Source organism: Marmota monax, unplaced genomic scaffold (assembly GCF_021218885.2).
Source record: "Marmota monax isolate L192 unplaced genomic scaffold, Marmota_monax_Labrador192_F-V1.1 WCK01_AAM20220418_F8-fsc00771, whole genome shotgun sequence".
NCBI lineage: Eukaryota > Metazoa > Chordata > Mammalia > Rodentia > Sciuridae > Marmota > Marmota monax.
In genome coordinates, this window is record NW_026694960.1 from 38,134 (window position 1) to 57,420 (window position 19,287).

The 19,287-nt window shown below is 41.5% G+C and overlaps 1 protein-coding gene across 1 annotated transcript in view; it reads left to right on the top strand.

Annotated features, from left to right (window-relative positions):
* Window positions 1–19,287, top strand: part of LOC131423535 (MAP7 domain-containing protein 1-like) — a 116,321-nt gene that overhangs the window by 23,544 nt on the left and 73,490 nt on the right. Inside the window, exons 3-4 of the mRNA XM_058573644.1 lie at window positions 7,166–7,309; window positions 14,523–14,627. Of these exons, the coding sequence (XP_058429627.1) occupies window positions 7,166–7,309; window positions 14,523–14,627 (249 nt within the window). The remainder of the gene's footprint in view (window positions 1–7,165; window positions 7,310–14,522; window positions 14,628–19,287) is intronic.

Genomic DNA, 19,287 nt, shown 5'->3' on the forward strand with positions numbered 1-19,287 from the left:
CTCAGCCTCACAAATCACTAGGATAAAAGGTGTGCGCTGCATACTTTTTGTGGCCACTGCATACTTTTTTTTGATGCCTAGCATTCTGGAGGATTGCTTTACTCTATTTAAGTAGGTGCCTATCGGGGCATTTTTCATTTGTTCACCAAAGATTTGAGCTGCTTGATCTTGTGCTGAGTGTCAAGGATACAGCAGTGACTGGGACAGAGGGGTCCCAAGCTTCAGAGTTTGTTCTCCGAGGAGAAATCACTGCAAAACAAGTAGGCAGGAAGAAACAGCAACAACGAACCTGTTGTGTTCTGAAGAAGAGGAAGTCAATTGACTGAGCTACAGAATCACTGTGGACTTACTTGTACGTGAGTACACAGAGCAGCCAGATCTCACAGGGACGGGACAGAATAGATGGGAGTCTGGTTTCTACAGTGGGGCTGTAGACAGGAAGGTGGAAGGAGGTTGGAGGCTTGAATATTTGGGAGAATTCCAGATAGAGAACAGAAAACATGCCTAGCCTCTGAGGGAAAAGTGTGACTGGTGGATAAGGTGAATTAATCATGGGACACTGGTTTCTGGGTAGTCTGAGGGGAGTCAGGAGCCCTTGGATCATGCATGGCAGCTGGTTTTGAGTGTTTGAATGAATTTAGAGTGTAGCAAGTGTTGTAGGTTGAATGTGTCCCCCTAAATTTCATGTGTTGGGAACTGAATCCCTAAATTCATATATTAATGGTATTTAGAAGTGGGTCTTTTGGAAGCAATCAAAATTAGATGAGGTCATGATGGTGGAGCCCCCGTGATGGAATTAGTGACTTTGTAAGAAGAAAAAGACCTGAGCTGGTATGCTTGCTCTGGCCATTGATTGTTGAGTGAGAGGCACTTTTAGGATCAGATTCCTACATTGGGGTACCTTTAAATTATCTTTTCTCTTGTTTTAGCTAAAACTTTTTGGAGAAACTTAGAGAGTCAGCCATGATCTCCAAAATCTTAAAGACACTCTTAAGTTTTTTTTTTTTTTTCCTTCTTAACTTCCTAGCAAACACATGGCTTGTTATGGTATTGAACTTAACATGCCCAGAAATTTTTTTTTTTAGAGAGAGAGAGAGAGAGAGAGATAATATTTATTTTTTTATTTTTCGGTGGACACAACATCTTTATTTTATTTTTATATGTGGTGCTGAGGATCGAACCCAGCACCCTGCGCATGCCAGGCGAGTGCGTTACCGCTTGAGCCACATCCCCAGCCAATGCCCAGAAATTTTTATGTCTGTCATTTTTCCGACCCTGAACTGAGCATGCCCAGAATCATCCATGTTGGCCACCCTACATTTTTTTGTCCACCATTTTAAGTTTTTACTTTGTCCTCTATAACCTTGACCTGAGGTGAGCATGCTTAGGAATGCACCCGCCATCTTTTCTTCTTGAACTGTGACGCTGATAAGAGCATGAGCAGAAGTGGACATTCTAAACTGTGCATGCTCAGGAATGCATCTCCCCCTAAAATGAATATATATAGATTGCCAAATCAAATCACCAAGGTTCCTTTAATCTGGGAGAACATTGCTTTGCGGACAACTCTGGTGCTCTCTTTACATGCTATGGTTAATATTTCTCCATTCTTTTATCTTCTGGTTGTGCTCTTTGTGTTTTCACTGACCAAGAAGCAAATCTTCTATGTTTGGTCACTTCAACATGTGATGTTGTCCACTATGTGGTAATGCATCAGGAAGGCCCTCACCAGATGTCCAGCATATGCTGGTGCCTTGCTCTTGGACTTCTCAGCTTCCAACTTCTGTGTAAATTACACAGTCTCGGGTATTTTGTTATATAAGACAAAAATGGATGAAGATAGAAAATTGGTACCGAGAAGTAGGCCCTTGCTGTAACAAATACCTGAAAGTGTTGAAACAGCTTTGGAAATGGGTAATGAGTAGAGGCTGGAAGAATCTAGAAAATCAGGCTAGAAAAATCCTGTTTTGCCATGAATGGAGCAATAAGAATGATTCTGGTGAGGACTCAGGAGGTGAGCAGTTGAGAAAAAATCTGGAACTTCTCAAATATTACTTAAGTGGTTATGATCAGAATGTTGATAGAGATGTTAGAGAAAGGCATTCAGATTCGGTCTCAGACAAAAATGAGGAGGAGTGTGGAGGATACTAGAGTGAAGGCCATTACTTCTAATAGTGGCGAACAGCTTTGCAGAATTGTGTCTATGTCCCAGGACTTTGTAAAATGTAGAACTTTGGAGCAATGAATTAGGATATCTGGTGAAAGAAATTTCTAAGCAGCAAAGACGTCAAGCTGCTGCGTGCCTACTTTTGACTGCTTATAGTGAAATGAGAGAGCAAAGAGATGACTTCAACATAGAATTTATAATTAAGGACATGGGAAAGGGTGGAAAGATTTGCAAAATTCTTAGCTTGCGCATGTGGCAGAGAATGACAGCATTTTTATAAGAGAAAATCTAAGGTGTGGCTAAGTGATCTTTTGCTTAAGAGATTAATAGGGAGAGAAGGAAGCAAGGTGCTATTTAGCAAGACATTGGGAGAAGGACCCAGAAAGCAACCTAGAGATTTTCAAGTTTGTGCCTCCCAGAGATCTAAGAGGCCTGAATGGTTTCTGGGGATGAGCCTGGGGCATTCTCCAAGGGCTTACTGCACAGAACCACCTGAGTCTGCACTGCTGCTGCTCTCAGCATTTTGGTACAGTGCTCCATGGTGTCTCCAGCTATGAATTAGGTGGCCCCAGGCATGGCTAAACCTGCTGCTCCGGAGGGAAAAAATCTGTAAATGATGGCCAGGTCACATGGTATTAATTCTTCAGAAAAACAGAATGTAAGGTCTCCGGGGCACGGCTACTTAGATATCCTCAGAGCATGCCCCCCTAGATTATAAAGGCTGTTGTGGATGGCCATGGACCAGGCAGAGACTTGTTGCACACAGTCCCCACTAGGGCAGTGTCTGTGGGAATTGGACCACTACCAAGACCCTAGAGTTTTAGAATTATGAGTGTGGGCTGGAGCTGGGAGATCTGCAGTCATGAGACTCCAACCTGAGAGAGCTGATACATGGTCTGCACCCATCAAAGCTGTGGGGTTATGGCTGTCCAAGGCCTTGGGGGCCTGCCTCTGTATTAGATGTATCCATGAAGTGGGATATGGAGTTAAGGAATTTTTTTCTGGAGCTTTGAGATTTAATGGTGTTTACCCTGTTAGGTTTTGGATTTTCTTGGGACCTATTACTCCTTTCTTCTTGCTTATTTCTTCCCTTCAGAATGAAAATGTCTGTCATATGCCTGTCTCACCATTATGGTCTGCAAGTAGACGACTTGTTTCAATTTCACAGATTCACAGAAGGAGGGAATTTACCATAGAATGAGTAGTGCTGTGAATCTCACCCATCACTGATTCAAATGAGACTCTGGACTTTGGACTTTTGAGTTGATGCTGGAAGGAGCTGAAATTTTCTAGCTGTGGGGGTGGAATGAATGTATTTTGCATGTGAGAAGGATCTGAATTTTAGGGGCTAGGGAAGAATGCTATGGTTTGAAGGTTTGCCCCCAAATTTCATCTGTTGGAAATAATCCTTCCATCCATACATTAAGTTACCTGGTCTCAAGTATTTTGTTAGAGCAACAAAAATGGATTTTCATGGCATGTAACCATTGCTAAGTCATAGGCCTTGTGGAGTTGGAGAATGGTGGGTGGGCACAGAGAAGGTACTGGGAGATGATGAGGCAGTGTTCATGTCAGGGAGAGGTGGCGGCCACTGAGATGGAAGGAAGTGGGTGGCTTTCATTTGCTTCTACAACCAAAGCTAATCCAAAGGCTGGTGGATTGTGTGGAAAAAAGGTATGAGAGAAAGTTGTAAATGGAACTGTTACTGTTGGTTTTACTTGAGTCTAAAATTGAGACGCAGGTGGAGCCTGGGCCCGTCTATACTTTTAGGTTAGGTTTTGTTGGTTTCAGTGATGGCGGCCAGTTCCAAAGGTCTTTCTGTTGTGTCAGCATCTGTCCCTTGGCCCGGTGCACCATCTTTATGGACCTCTCTTGGTGTCTGCTGGTGGATGAGTCACTGAAGGAAGGACACTTGTGGGGTTGGACAAGATGAAAGGGCTATGAAGCTAAGTTGTTGCTTAAGTTTTCTGTGTGTTTGAATTTGAATGTCTGACATTGGCAGTTAGGTGAAAAACGTCCTGCATTTTAACTTACTTCCTCTGCTGTATTCCTTTGTCCTCATGTTCTGAGGAGTTACAGCATTTAGACTGTGCACTGTCTGAAGGTGCCCCCAATACAAGTGGCGTGAAGTGTGGCCTTTTTGTATTTAATGTTTTTTTTTTTCTTTTGGCAGTGCTGGGGGTTGAATTTATGGCCTTGAACATACTAGGCAAGTCCTCTTCCACTGAGCTACACCCAACCCCTGTATTTAATTATTGATTCACTTTTAAGCTGTCTACCAGTTTTAGCAACAGCATTCTGAAATTGTATAATTACTTTTCATAGGAATTAGCCTTTTCTTCAATTTCATTTTATTCATGTATTTCTTAATTTGTCCTCATAAATGCCTTCTTACTTAGTGAAAACACAGTTGTCTCTGATATCAGTCCAATATGGAATTTAATTTTTGTAAATTAAAGGTATTCTGTTGCCTTTTGAGAAAGCCTAGACTTCACTCCAGAGCTGTCTGGCAAAGAGGATGAAAGTCTTTGTGGTGAAAGTTGTGATTTGTTGGGTGTCTAAATAGTCACTGTTATTACTCTAAATATTTAGTGTGAGAAAGCTAGACAGAAGGAAAACTTTATAGGAATTTTTGGAAGATATCAAAGATCCTCGACAGGAATCAAGAGGCATTTTGTTCCTGAAATATTTTAGAAGTAAATAAAACATTTATTTTTGCCCAGGTTAGTATATTCTTTAATAGGATCTTAAGTTTTTGTCATGTCTGACTGGAAAACTGCAAGAGAAGCACTCTCTTTACTGATTGGGGAAATAGACAGAAATGAGTTCCATCTGGACTCTGTAGGTGCCTGTCCTGTAGTCAAGGTCAGCGTGTGAAACGTGCTGGTCTGTGTTCTGGGTGTTTTCCTGCTGGGTGTAGGTGCCAATGAACTGTCCTAAACAGTGCTCAGAGGTTGTGTTTGCAGCGGGCTCTTTGATGACAACCAGTTAGCACTGAGGTTATTGTCAAGGGATGTATCTTAGTCACTCTGTTCAGTTTGTCAAATTCAAAATTCCTATTGTCTTTGAAAATTGAAGTTTCTTATCAACTTTCTTGAAAATAGACAAAAATGGTTGAAGTAGTGATGAGCTTGACAGGACAACTCTATTTCCTTTTACCTTAATTATAAATCAATTTCTTGTGCCCAACCACAATTAAAAAAACAGATCTCCTAAGCATATGTTCTGATTTTTGAAGGCATATGCTTGGCAGATGCATTGGGAAGTGGTCCTGGGGCATTCGGATCAGAATTCAGGAAAAGATTAGGTTCCCTGGAGATGGAAGCCCCTCAGGATATAAGGATTACAAGTGATTCATAAGCTGTCATTATGGTGACCCAAAGTCCATTTCCCAATGTTCTGGCCCACTGCCATTTCAAAAACCATCTGTTTTTTTTTTTTTTTTTACTGTGTACCTTGCTTTTTTACCTTCCTTTCCCACCCCCTACCCCCCAAATTGTATTCCACTAGCTACTTGAATTTCAACATGTTCAGGATGACATCATCATTGTGATACTTTTCAAATATTCTAATTCTTTTTTTAAAGGATTAAAGTAGGTACCCTTAATAAATTACCTTGAAGTATACATATGGAGCCTTCAGTAGTCAAATGGTCTTGAATTTCCCATTTGGGTCCTGAAGAGATCAAGATCCTCTTTAAACATCAAGCTTGCAGTTTGCAGGTGTTTAACTTTGTATCTGATTATGAGGAAATTGTTTGGCATGTTATAGGTCATGATAACTAGTATTTGTTTAGTGTTTACTGGATGTTGGATCTTGTCCTAAGTCTTTATGTGCATTAACTCATTTATTTCTTGTCAAGGTTGTACAAGGGAGGTACAGTTTTTTTTTTTTTTTTGGTTTGTTTTGTAACTGGGGACACTGAGGCTCAATGAGTTTAATAATTTGCCCAAATATCACCTGCTGTGTCAGGAGATAAACCAAGGCTGTCTGGTTTTCAAGGTTGAGTTCTTAGACAGGGTGCCTTACAGGACACACCAAAATGGCTGTATTTGCAGATTGTTTATCTGGATTCTGAGCTCAGGACTTCTTCCATGACAGGTAGGAGGCTGGTAGGCTTTATTTTCACCCTTTAATATTAGGGAAATCTAGTTGTTCTTCATTGAGTGACCTGTTCAGAGCACACCCATGTCACAAGTGTACCAGATAGGGCGGGAGACACCCAAAACAGCAACAACCAAAATAAAGTCTCCTTTTTTTATGCCCTTGCTCTGTTTTAATCACTCTTGTAAGTCATTTAGGAGTATGTTCCATCCAGCAATATTACACAGTGGCACCCCAGTGGAATATACTAAAATCCCCGATGATGTGGGTTTTATCCCTAGTGCCCTACTGAAGAGCCAGGGTGTGGGAAGGTGAATGAATTGCCCAATTCACTACAAAGCTTCCTCCTGAAGGACAAGGGTTTCTCACCACCCTCTCCATGACTGGAACAGTACCTTGGATTGCCAGGGCATAGAACTTAAGTAAATGAATCAAAGTCGATGGGAAGGGGTAGGAGCCAAGCTGCAGGCCTGCCTCCCTCTGCTGTGGGGAATCTGTGTGTATTGTTCTCTGCTCAGTGACCCTATTTGGAGATTGGTGTGGGGTTTCATGGGCTGGTGTCTGGTCTGAGGTGGAGACAAGTCTCCGTGGGGTTGGTGGAGGGTATGGGTTTATCTGGGAGAATCCCTTGAAGGATGTGGTCTTTGACCTGGCCTTGAGACTTCTAGGTCAACTTCATCTTGAGTCTTTCCTTTGATCTTCTGGTGTCTTGGTGGAAGTGGCAACTAGAAACCTACTTTTCGTGGACTCGCTTTCTTGTTTTGTTCTTGGGAAGAGTCTTTTAAACCATTTCCTTAGGAAAAAAAAAATTCAGTCCCAGGTATCCGTGTGAAGTGCACATTTATGTCTTAAAAGTTTGATCCAAGTTCAGTGATGGTCTCTTTGACTTTTCAGCTTTGGTGCTGACAGCGATGCTGAGTGGGAGGAGACAGCCCTGGGGAGCAGCAACCCAGTGACTGGAGGGGTTCTCACCTCTGTTGTCAGTGAATCCTGGTTGGCCTCCCAGGCAGTCAGAGCCGCTGAGCCAGCTGCTGACAGGTAAGTCCTGGGTGTTTTCAGCTACAGATAGTGCCTTTATTTGCAGGAGAGTTGTCTGTTAAATATTGATCAAGGCAAGGTCAATAAATACATGTCACTATAGACAAAGACTAACACTAGCTCCTTTATTCTAGGGTTCCCAAGGGCGTTTCCTTGCCTGTCTGTTCTTTCTTTTGCTCCTCTTTGGCTCTGTTGTGCTTGGGAACACTGAGCTGGGATGGGTGTGTTGGGAGAGCTGGGCCACTTGATCTTGCAGGTCCCTTCTGCCCTTCCATGAGGTTGGGGTATCAGTGCTGCCTCCTGGGTTGTTCTGGGCAACTTGTCACACTGTGGGCATTCAGAGTTGGTAGCTGTTGTTTGTAAAGGTGGGCTACCACAAATTGGGCTGGGGTGGAGGGCATCTTGACCTCTGACTTATTTCCCACAAGGTGTGTGTAGGTCTGCTGTGATCTTGAGTGGGCATGGGCTTCACTGACTGAGCTGAGAGGACCTGGGATCCAGGGCAGGACATCTGACCTGCATGCTCTTGTTTCTTCCCATTGTTCACCAAGATAGATGTTACGATTGGGTTCTCCAAGGATGAGTCCAAGAGAGAAAGTCTAAAACTTCTGTTTTTGTTGATTTGTTACATGGCTTCACATTGCACCCCAAGTCCTTGCCAGACAGGTACTAAAACCTAATCTGATAGAGATGTTGATAGTAGCATGGGTGGTACTCTCTAGGTTCTATGCTCTGGAATGTACGTTCTCTCTAAGACAGTGCCAACCCCACCAGGGCCACTGGCATCCCTGATAAGCCTCTGCACTAAAAAAACTGACCCAAAGCTAGATGCAGTTAACTTGGGAATGCTTTAGAATGTATTTGATTGAAATTGTTAAGAGGATTAGTTCTCAATTTCCTAACTTGTTGGTATTCATTCCATAAGTTACCGGTGCACACCCACCTAGTACCAGGTACTGTCCTGTGTGCTGCAAGCACCATGGGCACTAGATGGCCAAAGTCCCTGCCTGGAGGGAGTATATTTTTAGTAGAAAGATATTCTGTCAAGAGCTTGTGTTCTGTTTCACCTAAAAGTTGAAGCCCAATTCCTTAGGGTAATAGAGGGATGATACAAAACAAGAGGGTGTGAGAGGAACCAGCTTTTGTCAGAGCACCTTATGGTTTACAGAGTGTCTCAGCTAAAGGCACCCAGGCCTGGGTGTAGACGAAGCTATAGGTGGGAATCAGGGACCCTATGTGATGGAGCCTCACAGGATAGATTATGAGGGGGTTAGGCGGGTATCAGGATAGGCCTTGCTTTTTTCTTCAGTGTTCACTGCATCTCAAGAGCCATCCCTGTTTATTTGTGGTCATAGTGAGGAGAGAAGAAAGGGTTAGTCATCCAGTTTTATCTGGATTTTACATTCCATGTTTTCATTTACATGTGGTCAAGTGTAACCTGAAGTCACAGTTATGGTACAGTAAGATATTTTGAAAGAGAGACCACATTCACATAACTTTTATTATCTTATCATAATTGTTGTTTTATTATTAGTTATTATGATTAATCTCCTACTGTGCTTAATTTATAAATTAAGCTTTATCATGGGTGGTATATATGTGTATGAAAAAACATGGTATTATATTGTTCAGTACTAGCTGCCATCTCAGGCATCCACAAGGGGTGGGGAGGGGGTCTTGGATTATCCTGCATGGATAATGTAGGACTACTGTGTGAGTGTCTTAATCATTCCATTTTCTTTCTGTTCTCCTACTCTTGGAACTAAAGAGGACCAAGTGTTTGCCTTAAGCCTGTACCTCTTTGGGTCTAGTTTGGCTCTCTTCTATCTCCATTTTTGCCTGCTCATTTTGTTCTTATTAGAGAATTTCTAGGATCAACAGTTGAGTTGGGTTCAGAGCATGACATCCTCAAGCTCAGTATTCAGTGCAGCAGCTTCCCACTAGTGCTACTGCACCTTGAGGAAGACACTCTCCTGTTCCTGGCTGTTGCGGACTGATCAACTTCCCCAGGGTGCAGCTCTCAGTGGGCTTTTCTCATAGAAGAGGGTGGTTCTCTGCTTGCTCTGCTTACCCTGGAAGATTCAATCAGAGGAGGGTGCATTATTGTGGCTACACCCATTCTTATTAAGCAGTCATTTCTCTGCCCAGTTGCAATGGTTGATCGTTCTTTCTCATTTATGGTATACTGTAAACCAAAACATTCTGACACTCTAACTTAAAAATGATATGACTTCTACCTTTTTCTTTCCTAAGTTGGAAAATTGCAGCAGCTGTGTCGCACAACTGGTCGGTAAGGTCAGATAGTCATGATCTGGTCTTTGAGAAACTCTTGTACACTGTGGTGTTGTATCTTGCTGCCTTTCATGACATCTTGTTGTTTTTGCCTTCTTTAACAGTTAATACCCCTTATCCTCTATTTTTGCATTTCTTGTTCCCCCATCTGTTTGTCTACTGTTTGATCTATATGAAAACACTTTCATATTCTTTTGTTGGACTTGTGTTATCCTGTGGAGTTCCCTTATTGTTTTATTTTTGCCTTATTGGGGCACTTAACCCAGTACATTTTGATTTGGTGGTTTTGTGTGTGTCCCCTTTCAACACATTGCACCAGAAAACATATCATATATCATATGTCTTGCTATCCCTATATGATGCCTTTTCTGGCAGAATCTTGATAATCACCTGGTTGAATTGTTGCCTCAGTTGGCTTCTAATATGTTGGAGTCTTAACACGTTGTTCACTGATCCACAGAATCTAAAAATCACCAAGATTAAAGGAAGAAAAATAATCTCTCTGCTTGTGAGTAACTTAGAGATGTAGCACATTAGCTCTTTGTTTCAAGAGTGTTTGTGATTCTTGTGGAAGCATTTTTATGATGTCTGCTTTAAAATTCTTGTCAGATAATTCCAGCCTCTCTGTCTTCTTGGTGTTGGCACTTGATAATTGTGTTTTCTCATTCAAGTTGTCATTGTCCTCATTCTTGGTCTGAAAGGTGATTTTCACTTGTATTCTAGTCATTTTGAGTGTTACTTTGTGTGAATCTGGATTCTATTTAATCTAGAAGGCAGATTCACTATTGACCTGTAGTGTGTAGATCTGAGTTGGTGTGGGTATTCTGTTCCTTGCTGGGCAGTGCTGACACCCACGTTAGGGGATGTGGAGGTGAAGGGCTCACACATACACTGCTTCAACATTGTAGGATGTGGGTGGAGACAGATTACATGGGAGGTGAGGAGGAAGCAGACGTCATTTAGTTCTACCTCTGACCACCATGTTCTCCGCATGGACCCGGGGTGGTGTTATAACTTGAGCTCCCTGTTGAACCTTACCTACTTTACCCCTGAGGAGGAATTGGCTCACTGCCTGCTTCCAAGTGGGAGATAGATCTGCTTCCATTTTGTTAACAGACACCATGATTGAAGATTAGAGTGTGAGTACCTGCTTATGCAAGCAGCCAGGAAGGGGTAGAAAATTAGCTTCTTACTTAGCTCCCCCCAGAAACTAGAGTGTCAGGAAACTGTTAGCATGTGGTTGGGCTTTTCTTGATCCTTTGGCTGAGGGACAGGCTTTCTTGGATCTTTTCTGACCTGAGTCTGTTGGCAGTTCTGGGCTGGAGACTAGCACAGTATCCTGTCTGGGATTCGAAGAGGAATAAAGAATGTGGGAACTCACTACCATATTCCTCCTGAGGCCCTTTCACAATCTGACTTCTTTTGGCCACTTTCTTGAGTCTTCCTTGGCTTGTTCTAGGATTGATCATACTTCATCTTGTTTGGAATTGGAAGGCTCTACTTTGGAGGTTTGAAGTCTCCTGTTTGAAAGCTTTTATTCTCTCATGGCTATTGAATGTTAAGGAGAAAGTTATAAAAGATAATTTTAATTGTCAGGATCCTACCTATTAGAGGAAAAATACTTATAAAGCAAAATGGATGATTTTTAAAATTCCAGCATTTTCCAAAATTGGAAGGATTATGTCTCAGTAATCTTAGTGGTTGATAACTTGTCAGTCTTCTCAGTCTTTTCAAGTCATTAGTCTGTCTTTTTGCTATCATTCTGAAGATTCAAAACAAAAACAGTATTTCTGCCATTATTTCTGTCCATCAGAGTCAGGAAAAGATCTGATTGCTACTCAGGAAATCATGGTGCCTTAATTTTGGTGACTTCCATTGTATCTATAAAATAAGTTTTTCTCAAGAGTTGAAATTACATTAAAATATTAGTATTGGTAAGTTTCTGATAATTTGGGGGCATTGGCATATTTAGAGATAAGGTAGCTGGTATTATTTCCTTAAGCTTGAGGTTTTTAAGCAGTGATGATGCCAAAGTTACATTTGAACATAGTGTACTGCAAATCAAAGCAGTTTGTATGGTATTTAAGATAAGTTACAGAGATCAAAACCCAGCAGTCTCAGCTTAGGCACGATCTGTGGTGCCTCTGATGTCACAGAATGTGGTCTGGTCCTTGGAATGTTCACAGATATTGGGAGTGGTGTGTAGGGAAGTAGATAATAATGCAGAGAAGTACGTTCCACATGGAGGGAGGGAGGTGCCTGTAGCTATGGATATAGAGTCCAGATCCGAGTAATACCAGTGGCAACAAGAACACCAGCTAAAACTCAACACACTTCATGTGTGCTTTGTATTGTTCTAAGTGATCCCAGGGATGAGCACACTTGGTCTTCATGGTAGTCAGGGGAATTAACTATCCCTCTCTCCAATTTAAAGGTTGAGGGTACCAGGGGCTGAGGCTGTGGCTCAGCAGTAGAACGCTCGCCTAGCACGTGTGAGGCGCTGGGTTTGATCCTCAGCACCACATAAAAAATAAAAGCAAATAAAAATAAAGGTATTGTGTCCAACTACAACTAAAAAAATATTTAAAAAAAGATGAGGGTATCAAGGCACAAAGAAGTTAGATACATATTTGTGAATTTGCCTATTTGCTAAAACTTTTTTATAATCCCCAAATTCATATTCATGGTACCCTTGTGATCATCCATGGACATGCAGAGAGTGGTGAGAAAACACACACATTCCCAGTGGAGGTTGAAGAAGGCTCTTGTACTGGGGACAATTGTCCTTTTGGTAGTCTATGTGGTGTCGTGTTTTTCCCATTGTATTTTTTTGGTTGGTGATTTCGCTGTTTGAAATGGCCCCAAAGCATAGTGTTGATGTGTTTCAGAGCTCAAGAAAGCTGTAATATGGCTCATAGAGAAAAGACTTGTGTTAGATGATCGTTGTTTGGGCATGAGTTACAGTGTTGTTGGCTGTAAATTCAGTGTTAATGAATCAACAATATATTTTAAGTAAGGCGTCTTTAAACAGAAACACATGTAAGCCAAGGTCATATATTGGTTGGTTGACAAAAATGTGACTAGAGCTCTGTTCCTCTATTCCCTCTATTTCCTGCAGGGCCAGTGACTCAGTATTTCCTGATTCATTAATTCAGTGTTCACAATGACTTGAGAATATAACTACTGCTCTACTTGTCCTTGGTCACACCAAGTCCCTTGGTAGCCTCTTGCCCAATTTGTTTTATTTATTTTTTTAAAAAAATAGTTGTTGAGGTGTCATACACTGAGGACAATAAACTGCTGGGAGCCATTAGCCAAGTAGGTATGACAATTTCCTTGCCAGCGTATCCCATGTTGCAGTGACATTGAATGTACGTGACCTTGCTCAAGGACCAAGGCAGATTAGGGTGTTCTGGGTTTTAAGATAATCGTGTTTAGGGCGTTCCCAGTTTAGGTTCCAGGTTTAAGGTTTAAGATTATTCCTGCTGGGAATAGGGCGTATCCTGCTGCCTGAGTTCCCTTTGAGTTCTCACGGGATTTAGACAGTATATTTTGGAGATAGAAGCCCAGTGGAGGTGGATTTGGGAAGAGAATGTGGATTTCCCCAGAACGTGATTGTAGACGGCTGGTGTGAGTTCGGGAATAAAGAGTTGCTGTTTGAATCTACAAGCTGTGTGGTGGCTCGTGATTGTGTGCCCAGCCAGACTGCGGCATTTGTGCCCAGCCAGACTGTGGCAATAAACTACACATTTTTAAAAATGTGTGATTTTTTGTGTTTTGATCTATGGCGGGAATCGAGGTGATGAAAATATCCATCACTTCAGTTTTTCCCGTGCTCCTTTGTAGTCCTTCCTTACCCACCCTTTCCTGGATTTGTTTTCTCTCATTATAGATTAGTTTTTGTTTTCTAGAGCAGTGTATAAAGGGAATCAATATATTTTGTCTGGCTTCTTCCACTCAGCATATTTATTTTGAGATTATCTGTGTTAAAGCACATATCAATAGTTTGCTCCCTTTTATTGCTGAGTAGAATTAATGATGTCACACTTAGATCATCCATCCACCTGGGGATGGACATTTGGATGTTTCCAGGCTTTTGCTGTTTCAAATACAGCTTCTGGAGGTTGCTTTGTCTTTATCTGTTTATCTTTCTTGGCTTATAGGAATGCCTTATCTATCCTTCTGTCATTCTTTTTGGATTTAGTCTCCTTTTGCTGAGGTCATGGACATCTGGTTTGGTGCATGACTGTGAGTCTGCTAGTTATCTGAGTTCTGGTTTAGAACAGAGTAGGGTTGAGTGGTGAGGAAGACAAAGTCCGAGGTAAGCTGAGGCACCAAGCCGTAGACAACTGTCTCTGACAGGGCTGAAAGTTCTGGATGCATGTGGATCAGTTAATTGTTCCTGAGTCTGATCTCTAGTGTCAGTGGCCAAATCACTGTAGAGACCTCAGAATCTACCCTTTATTGTATTGATTCCAGGTGTGGCATAAGGTGGTTAAAGATAATTACTGGGAGAGCTGTCCTCAGATACCCCAGCCTTTGGGTCAGGAGGGCCCATTGTGGTCAGCATGAGCTATTTGGGGACCTGGAGATCAGTGCAAGCTTTACTTTGGGGCTCGGGGTGGATCATTATCCAAGGTCCTGCTGTCTTGCCCCTTCTACTAAAATGACTAGCTACTTATACTGGGAACTCCTATAACTCTTGTGATACTAAAGCTTTGCATTTCTGGCATTGCCAAGGACATGTAAGAGGGTGGGCATGGGAAACTCTGGCATGATACTTATCCTATATATTTATGTCCACTGTTGGTTATTTAAAACTGTAGGATAGCATGCTCTAGCACTTCTAGATGTCTCATGCCAAGAGTGACTCTTGCCAGACTCTCCTTCTGTTGTCACCATTAAAGCTTATCTTGAACAGGATTGCCCAGAAATGGAGACACAGAAGAAGAACAACCAACAGAAGCCTTGTCTGCGTGTGTACCTGCTTAGGTGGAAAACAAGAAAAGGTGCAAAAAAACAAAAAGTAAGGCATCTTGGCAATTTTGGTGTTGTTTTTTATTTTATTTTATTTTTTAATTTGTTTGTTTTTTGTTGTTGCTGTTTTTTGTTGTTGTTTTTTGTTTTCTTTTGGTTTGTGATCTTTATCCAGTGTTTGCAGCTAATTCAGTTTATATATAGGTTTTATGTATATGCAATGTTTTATATGTACAGCATTGTCTCTCAAAATGTTGCTTATGGTCATCTTTAAAATTCATGATTAAAAAAGAAGGTAAATTTTGCTAAGAACTTTCTGCCCTGGCCGCTCCTAAGGAAATTTAGTTCCTGAAGTAGCAAAATGAACTTGTTTCAGGGTGCTTCCCTGTGGAGAACTGCCAGGGACTTCTCTGTGTTTCCATGTATGATCTGAAGGCCAGACATTCCAACTGTCTTTAAGAAATAGGCTTTTCTTTTTTTTCTTTTTGAGCATGGGGGCAGCCTGGCTACAATATTGCCAAGAGAGTCCTCAGATCAACAGGCGGTTACAATTCATTCTAAGTTGAAAGGAGGATTAATTTTTTAAAAAAATATAGTCTCAGTTAAGAGAAGATACAGGAATGTAATAACATGTGATGAGATTTATGATAAGAGGTACAACTGTGATTGAATAGCTACATGTAAAACATTTCATGCTTTCAGTAATAACAGAGCTGTGGGTCTAAAGACGGGATGGAGACGCGAAGAGGGTAACGTTTCAAAGGTGCCCTCTTCTTTGTACTGTCAAGGGATTATTTCCCTTGGATGGATTATTTCATAGATGAGTTGATGACTGAGGGCCCAGTATGTGTGTGATTGATGTGGATAATTTCATCAGAAGATGATTACTTTCTTAGTTATTGCAGTTTTTAGAGCCAATGGAGGGGGGGGGGAGAATGTTCCTTTGAAATGACAGATCATGCAGATTTTTGCCAACTTCATACCTAAAACTCCTGATGGTCATTTGTAGTGACTCTGGCTGTTTGGCACCAGTGTGGCCAGAGTAGATAATCTTTTTTTTTTTTAATAAAAACATTTAAAATTTTATTTTATAATTGGACATTAGGAATTTTAAAATAAAAAATCCAAGTTTTACATAAAGAAGATTGACATGTTTGTAAACATCTAGAACATTAGAGTTTTAACAATTTCAGCATGGTACAGATTAGATTCTAGACCCATTCCAACCTTTGTAGGTGACAAAACCATAGTTTTTGCATAATGTGTACTTTAATTTAGCATATCATTATAGAGTGTCTGAATTCTGATGGTGGTTTTGAAAGAAATGTCCTTGCAACTGTTTCCTTTTTTGTGGATGAGGGGTATATTGCTCCATTTTCTTGTTGGTGTAACAAAATTCCTAAGGCTGAGTAATGTATAGAGAAAAGAGGTAAGATGTTTATTTGGCTCACAGTTTTGGAAGCTGAAACTTCAAGATCAGGTGGCCCCATCTGCTTGACCTCTGATGAAGATCTCCTTGTCCGTATCACTACCTGGCAAAGAAGCTGAAAGGGAAATGACTGTATGTCAAAGAGGCCAAGAGCATGAGTGGCCTCACTTTGTAACAAGCCATTCTCTTAAGGACTCACCCCATAAGACCAGCATTAATCCCTTCTGAAGGCAGTGTCCTTGTGATCTAATTACTTTGCACTAATGTCCACCTCTTAAAGATTTGACCACTTCCCAGCTCGGCCACACTGGAGTTAATGGTCCAGCACATGAACCTTTGGGGGACACTCTCAAGCTACATTCCAAACTGTGGCAGTGGGAAACCTTTTATACATGGATTTCACATTATCCATGAAAACAGACTGTTGTGCCTCAAAGTGTGTGTGATCAAGATGCATGTCATTATGCTTTACCCCAGTTGGTTTCTATTCTCAGGATACTCTGGGGTTCAGAGGACCAAGTCCCAGCCACAACAGTGAAATGTAGGTGTTGCTTAATTCCTAAGCCTCAGAATCCTCAGGAGCAATACCTGCTGAAAAATGAGTAGGGAAATATACAGATGGTCCTCAACTTAGACAGTCTCAGTAACCTCACCCCAATTTCTCTCTGCACCCAGCTGCAGCCAATTCTCCACAGAAAAGCCAGGGTGATCCTGTAAGGTCTGCTCCTGCTGCCCGGCTCCCCTGCTCATATGCCTGCAGTGATGACCACCCACTTCTCTGAGCAGTATAGTAGAGTGCTCACTGTGTGTTCTCTACTCCACCTGCCAAGCCAGTTCTTTGAGGGGCTGAAGGGTGGGAGGCTGGGAAGGGAAGAGGAGAATGGGGGTGGGGAATGGAAGAAGAAAACCCAAAACTGGGAAAGAAGGTAACAGCATGTTTGAAAAAAACTTCCTCCCACTTCTCTTGAGAGCTCTGCCTTGCTAGATTAAAGGCTTAAAGACGTGTTGGGAGAAAGTAAAACTTTTGGCTTTGTATAAAACCCAAACTTATTTTACTGTAAAGCCTTTTCTGTTTTTGTGGATTTGGAAGGAATTTGGGAAGCCACTCCAGTCTTCTGCTCTGCTTTGCTTGCTTCTTCTTCAAGAGCGTGTTTCCACGCCCCACTCCAGGTTGAAATTCTGCACCTGCTGCTTTGGCTTGGAGAGGACTCCTTGTCCTTCCTCAGCCTCGCCTACCACCAGTGACCACTAAGGGAACTCTAAATGCCTCTAATAAGTTTTCAAGGGATCAGAATCACTCACAGCTCACTGTACAGTTTCTAGCTGTTTCAAAACAAAGCCTATATTTACCACAGTTACAACCCTTCAGCCTATATACAATCTAATCCCAAATATATAACCTTAGGGAAGACATACACTTAGGGTGCAGGATCCAGAAGAGGTTCAGCCACGTCAGATAATGGTGGGTGTGAGAGCCAGAGAGAAACACGGAAAGAGAGTTGTCTTGTACCTATGATCTTTGGAGAAGCTGGGAGAGAATTTCACTGGAGAGATTATGGTTTGAAGAGACTGCATTGATTTGATGCATTGGAAGCAACTGGTTTAGAATAAGCTTTATCAACATTTGTAAGAAGAGTGCAGAGAGACTGAAGAGCCAGAGAGGAGATGGTAAGAGAAAGCGTTCCTCTCCTTTCATTTCCTTCTGAATATGGGAAATGCACACAAATATTTAAAACCCAAGGGAAGGAGACAGTGGGGAGGGAGAGATCAGATATAGAGGGGCAGAGCAAAGAGCGCGATCATGGGGTGAACCGGAAGCAGAGGCTTTGGGCAGGATTCAGTGCTGGCAGGGGAAGCCTGAGGCAATTGGTGATAAGGAGAGGGGAGAATGATCTGTTCATCCTGAAGGGGTGTCCATTTTCTGCAGGGAAAAGGAGAATGGGATGGGGGAAGACTTAGGGTAATAGAAAAAAAGTGTTGTGGGGAAAGAATAAGAATAATGAGGATGAATGAAAGACGGCCAAAGAGTAGAAAGGTTTCCTCAGAGTATGTTTTTTGGTGGTTGCCACTACCCTCCTTTGTGTTTCCTTAGAAAAGTCATAAAGCTTTTGATTTGGTGGGTTTTTCTCTGACATGAGGGTGTTGCTGTAGTTTGAATCTCAAATGTCTCTCAAAGGTACTTGTGTTAAAGGTTTGGTCCCCAGCTGGGTACTATTGGTAGGTTGTGGTACCTTGAGGAAGTGGGATAGTGGAAGGTCATTGGAGATTGCTCTTGAGGGGGATTGTAGGATTCCTGTCCCTTCTTTCTTTATTTATTTAGTTTTTGCTTCCTGGCCATGTGTTAAGAGTGTTTTTACTCTACCATTGTGCTTTTCCCATGATGTGCTGCCTTGCTGTATGTCTAAAAGCAATGGAACCAATTCATTACAGAGTGGATGGAAGCTCCAAAACTGTGAGCCAAAATAAACTTTCATATTTATATTGTTTATTTCAGGCATTTTGTTATAATGATGGAAATCTGACTCACACAGGTAACAACTTTTGTTTCTTTGGAAACCTGATCTTCAGGATAAAAGAAAATAAGTCACTTATCCCTTCTTTAGAGAGAATCAGCATCTTTACTTGACTTGTGAGGTATTCAAGTATTGCCAAGAACAAAATGCTTTAATAACTTGTCAGAAAAGACTTTATTTGTCAATTAAAATGGGTGTATTTTCTATTTCAGTTCTTTTGAATTATGAGCAAAACCTCATGCAACAAAATTGGATCTAATGGATTAATCTCATTCCTTTCTCTAGCACTACTACATCAAAAACAGGGACCACATCTTGATGGAGCTTAAAATTCCAGTGCTCTTGTTAAGACATGCAGCTTGAGACCAAAATAAGAGCCCCTGGAATTAGAGTCTCTTGGCACGATGACATTAAGTTAACTAAGATAGTAACCTGTCGTCGTCGTCATCTTTTTTTTTTTTAATTCGAAACCTGGTAACCTTTAATCTTCTAAACTTGGTCAAGAACAATTAGACTATTATCAGCTTTTGCAGTATTATTTATCACTGATACCGTGGACAAAAATTGATTGTTGGCTTCTATTGATTTTCAAAATTTATTGGTCAAGGGCAGTAGAGGGGCATACAGTGGCCTTGTTTCTTCTCCTATATGTCTCTTTGGTTTGACAGTCATTGTTAGATGGACCTGTATGTCTTCTACAGTACACAAGATAAAATGCCAATTAATTATACCAAGGAGACTAACCTAGTTGTCTGGGAAGACATTTC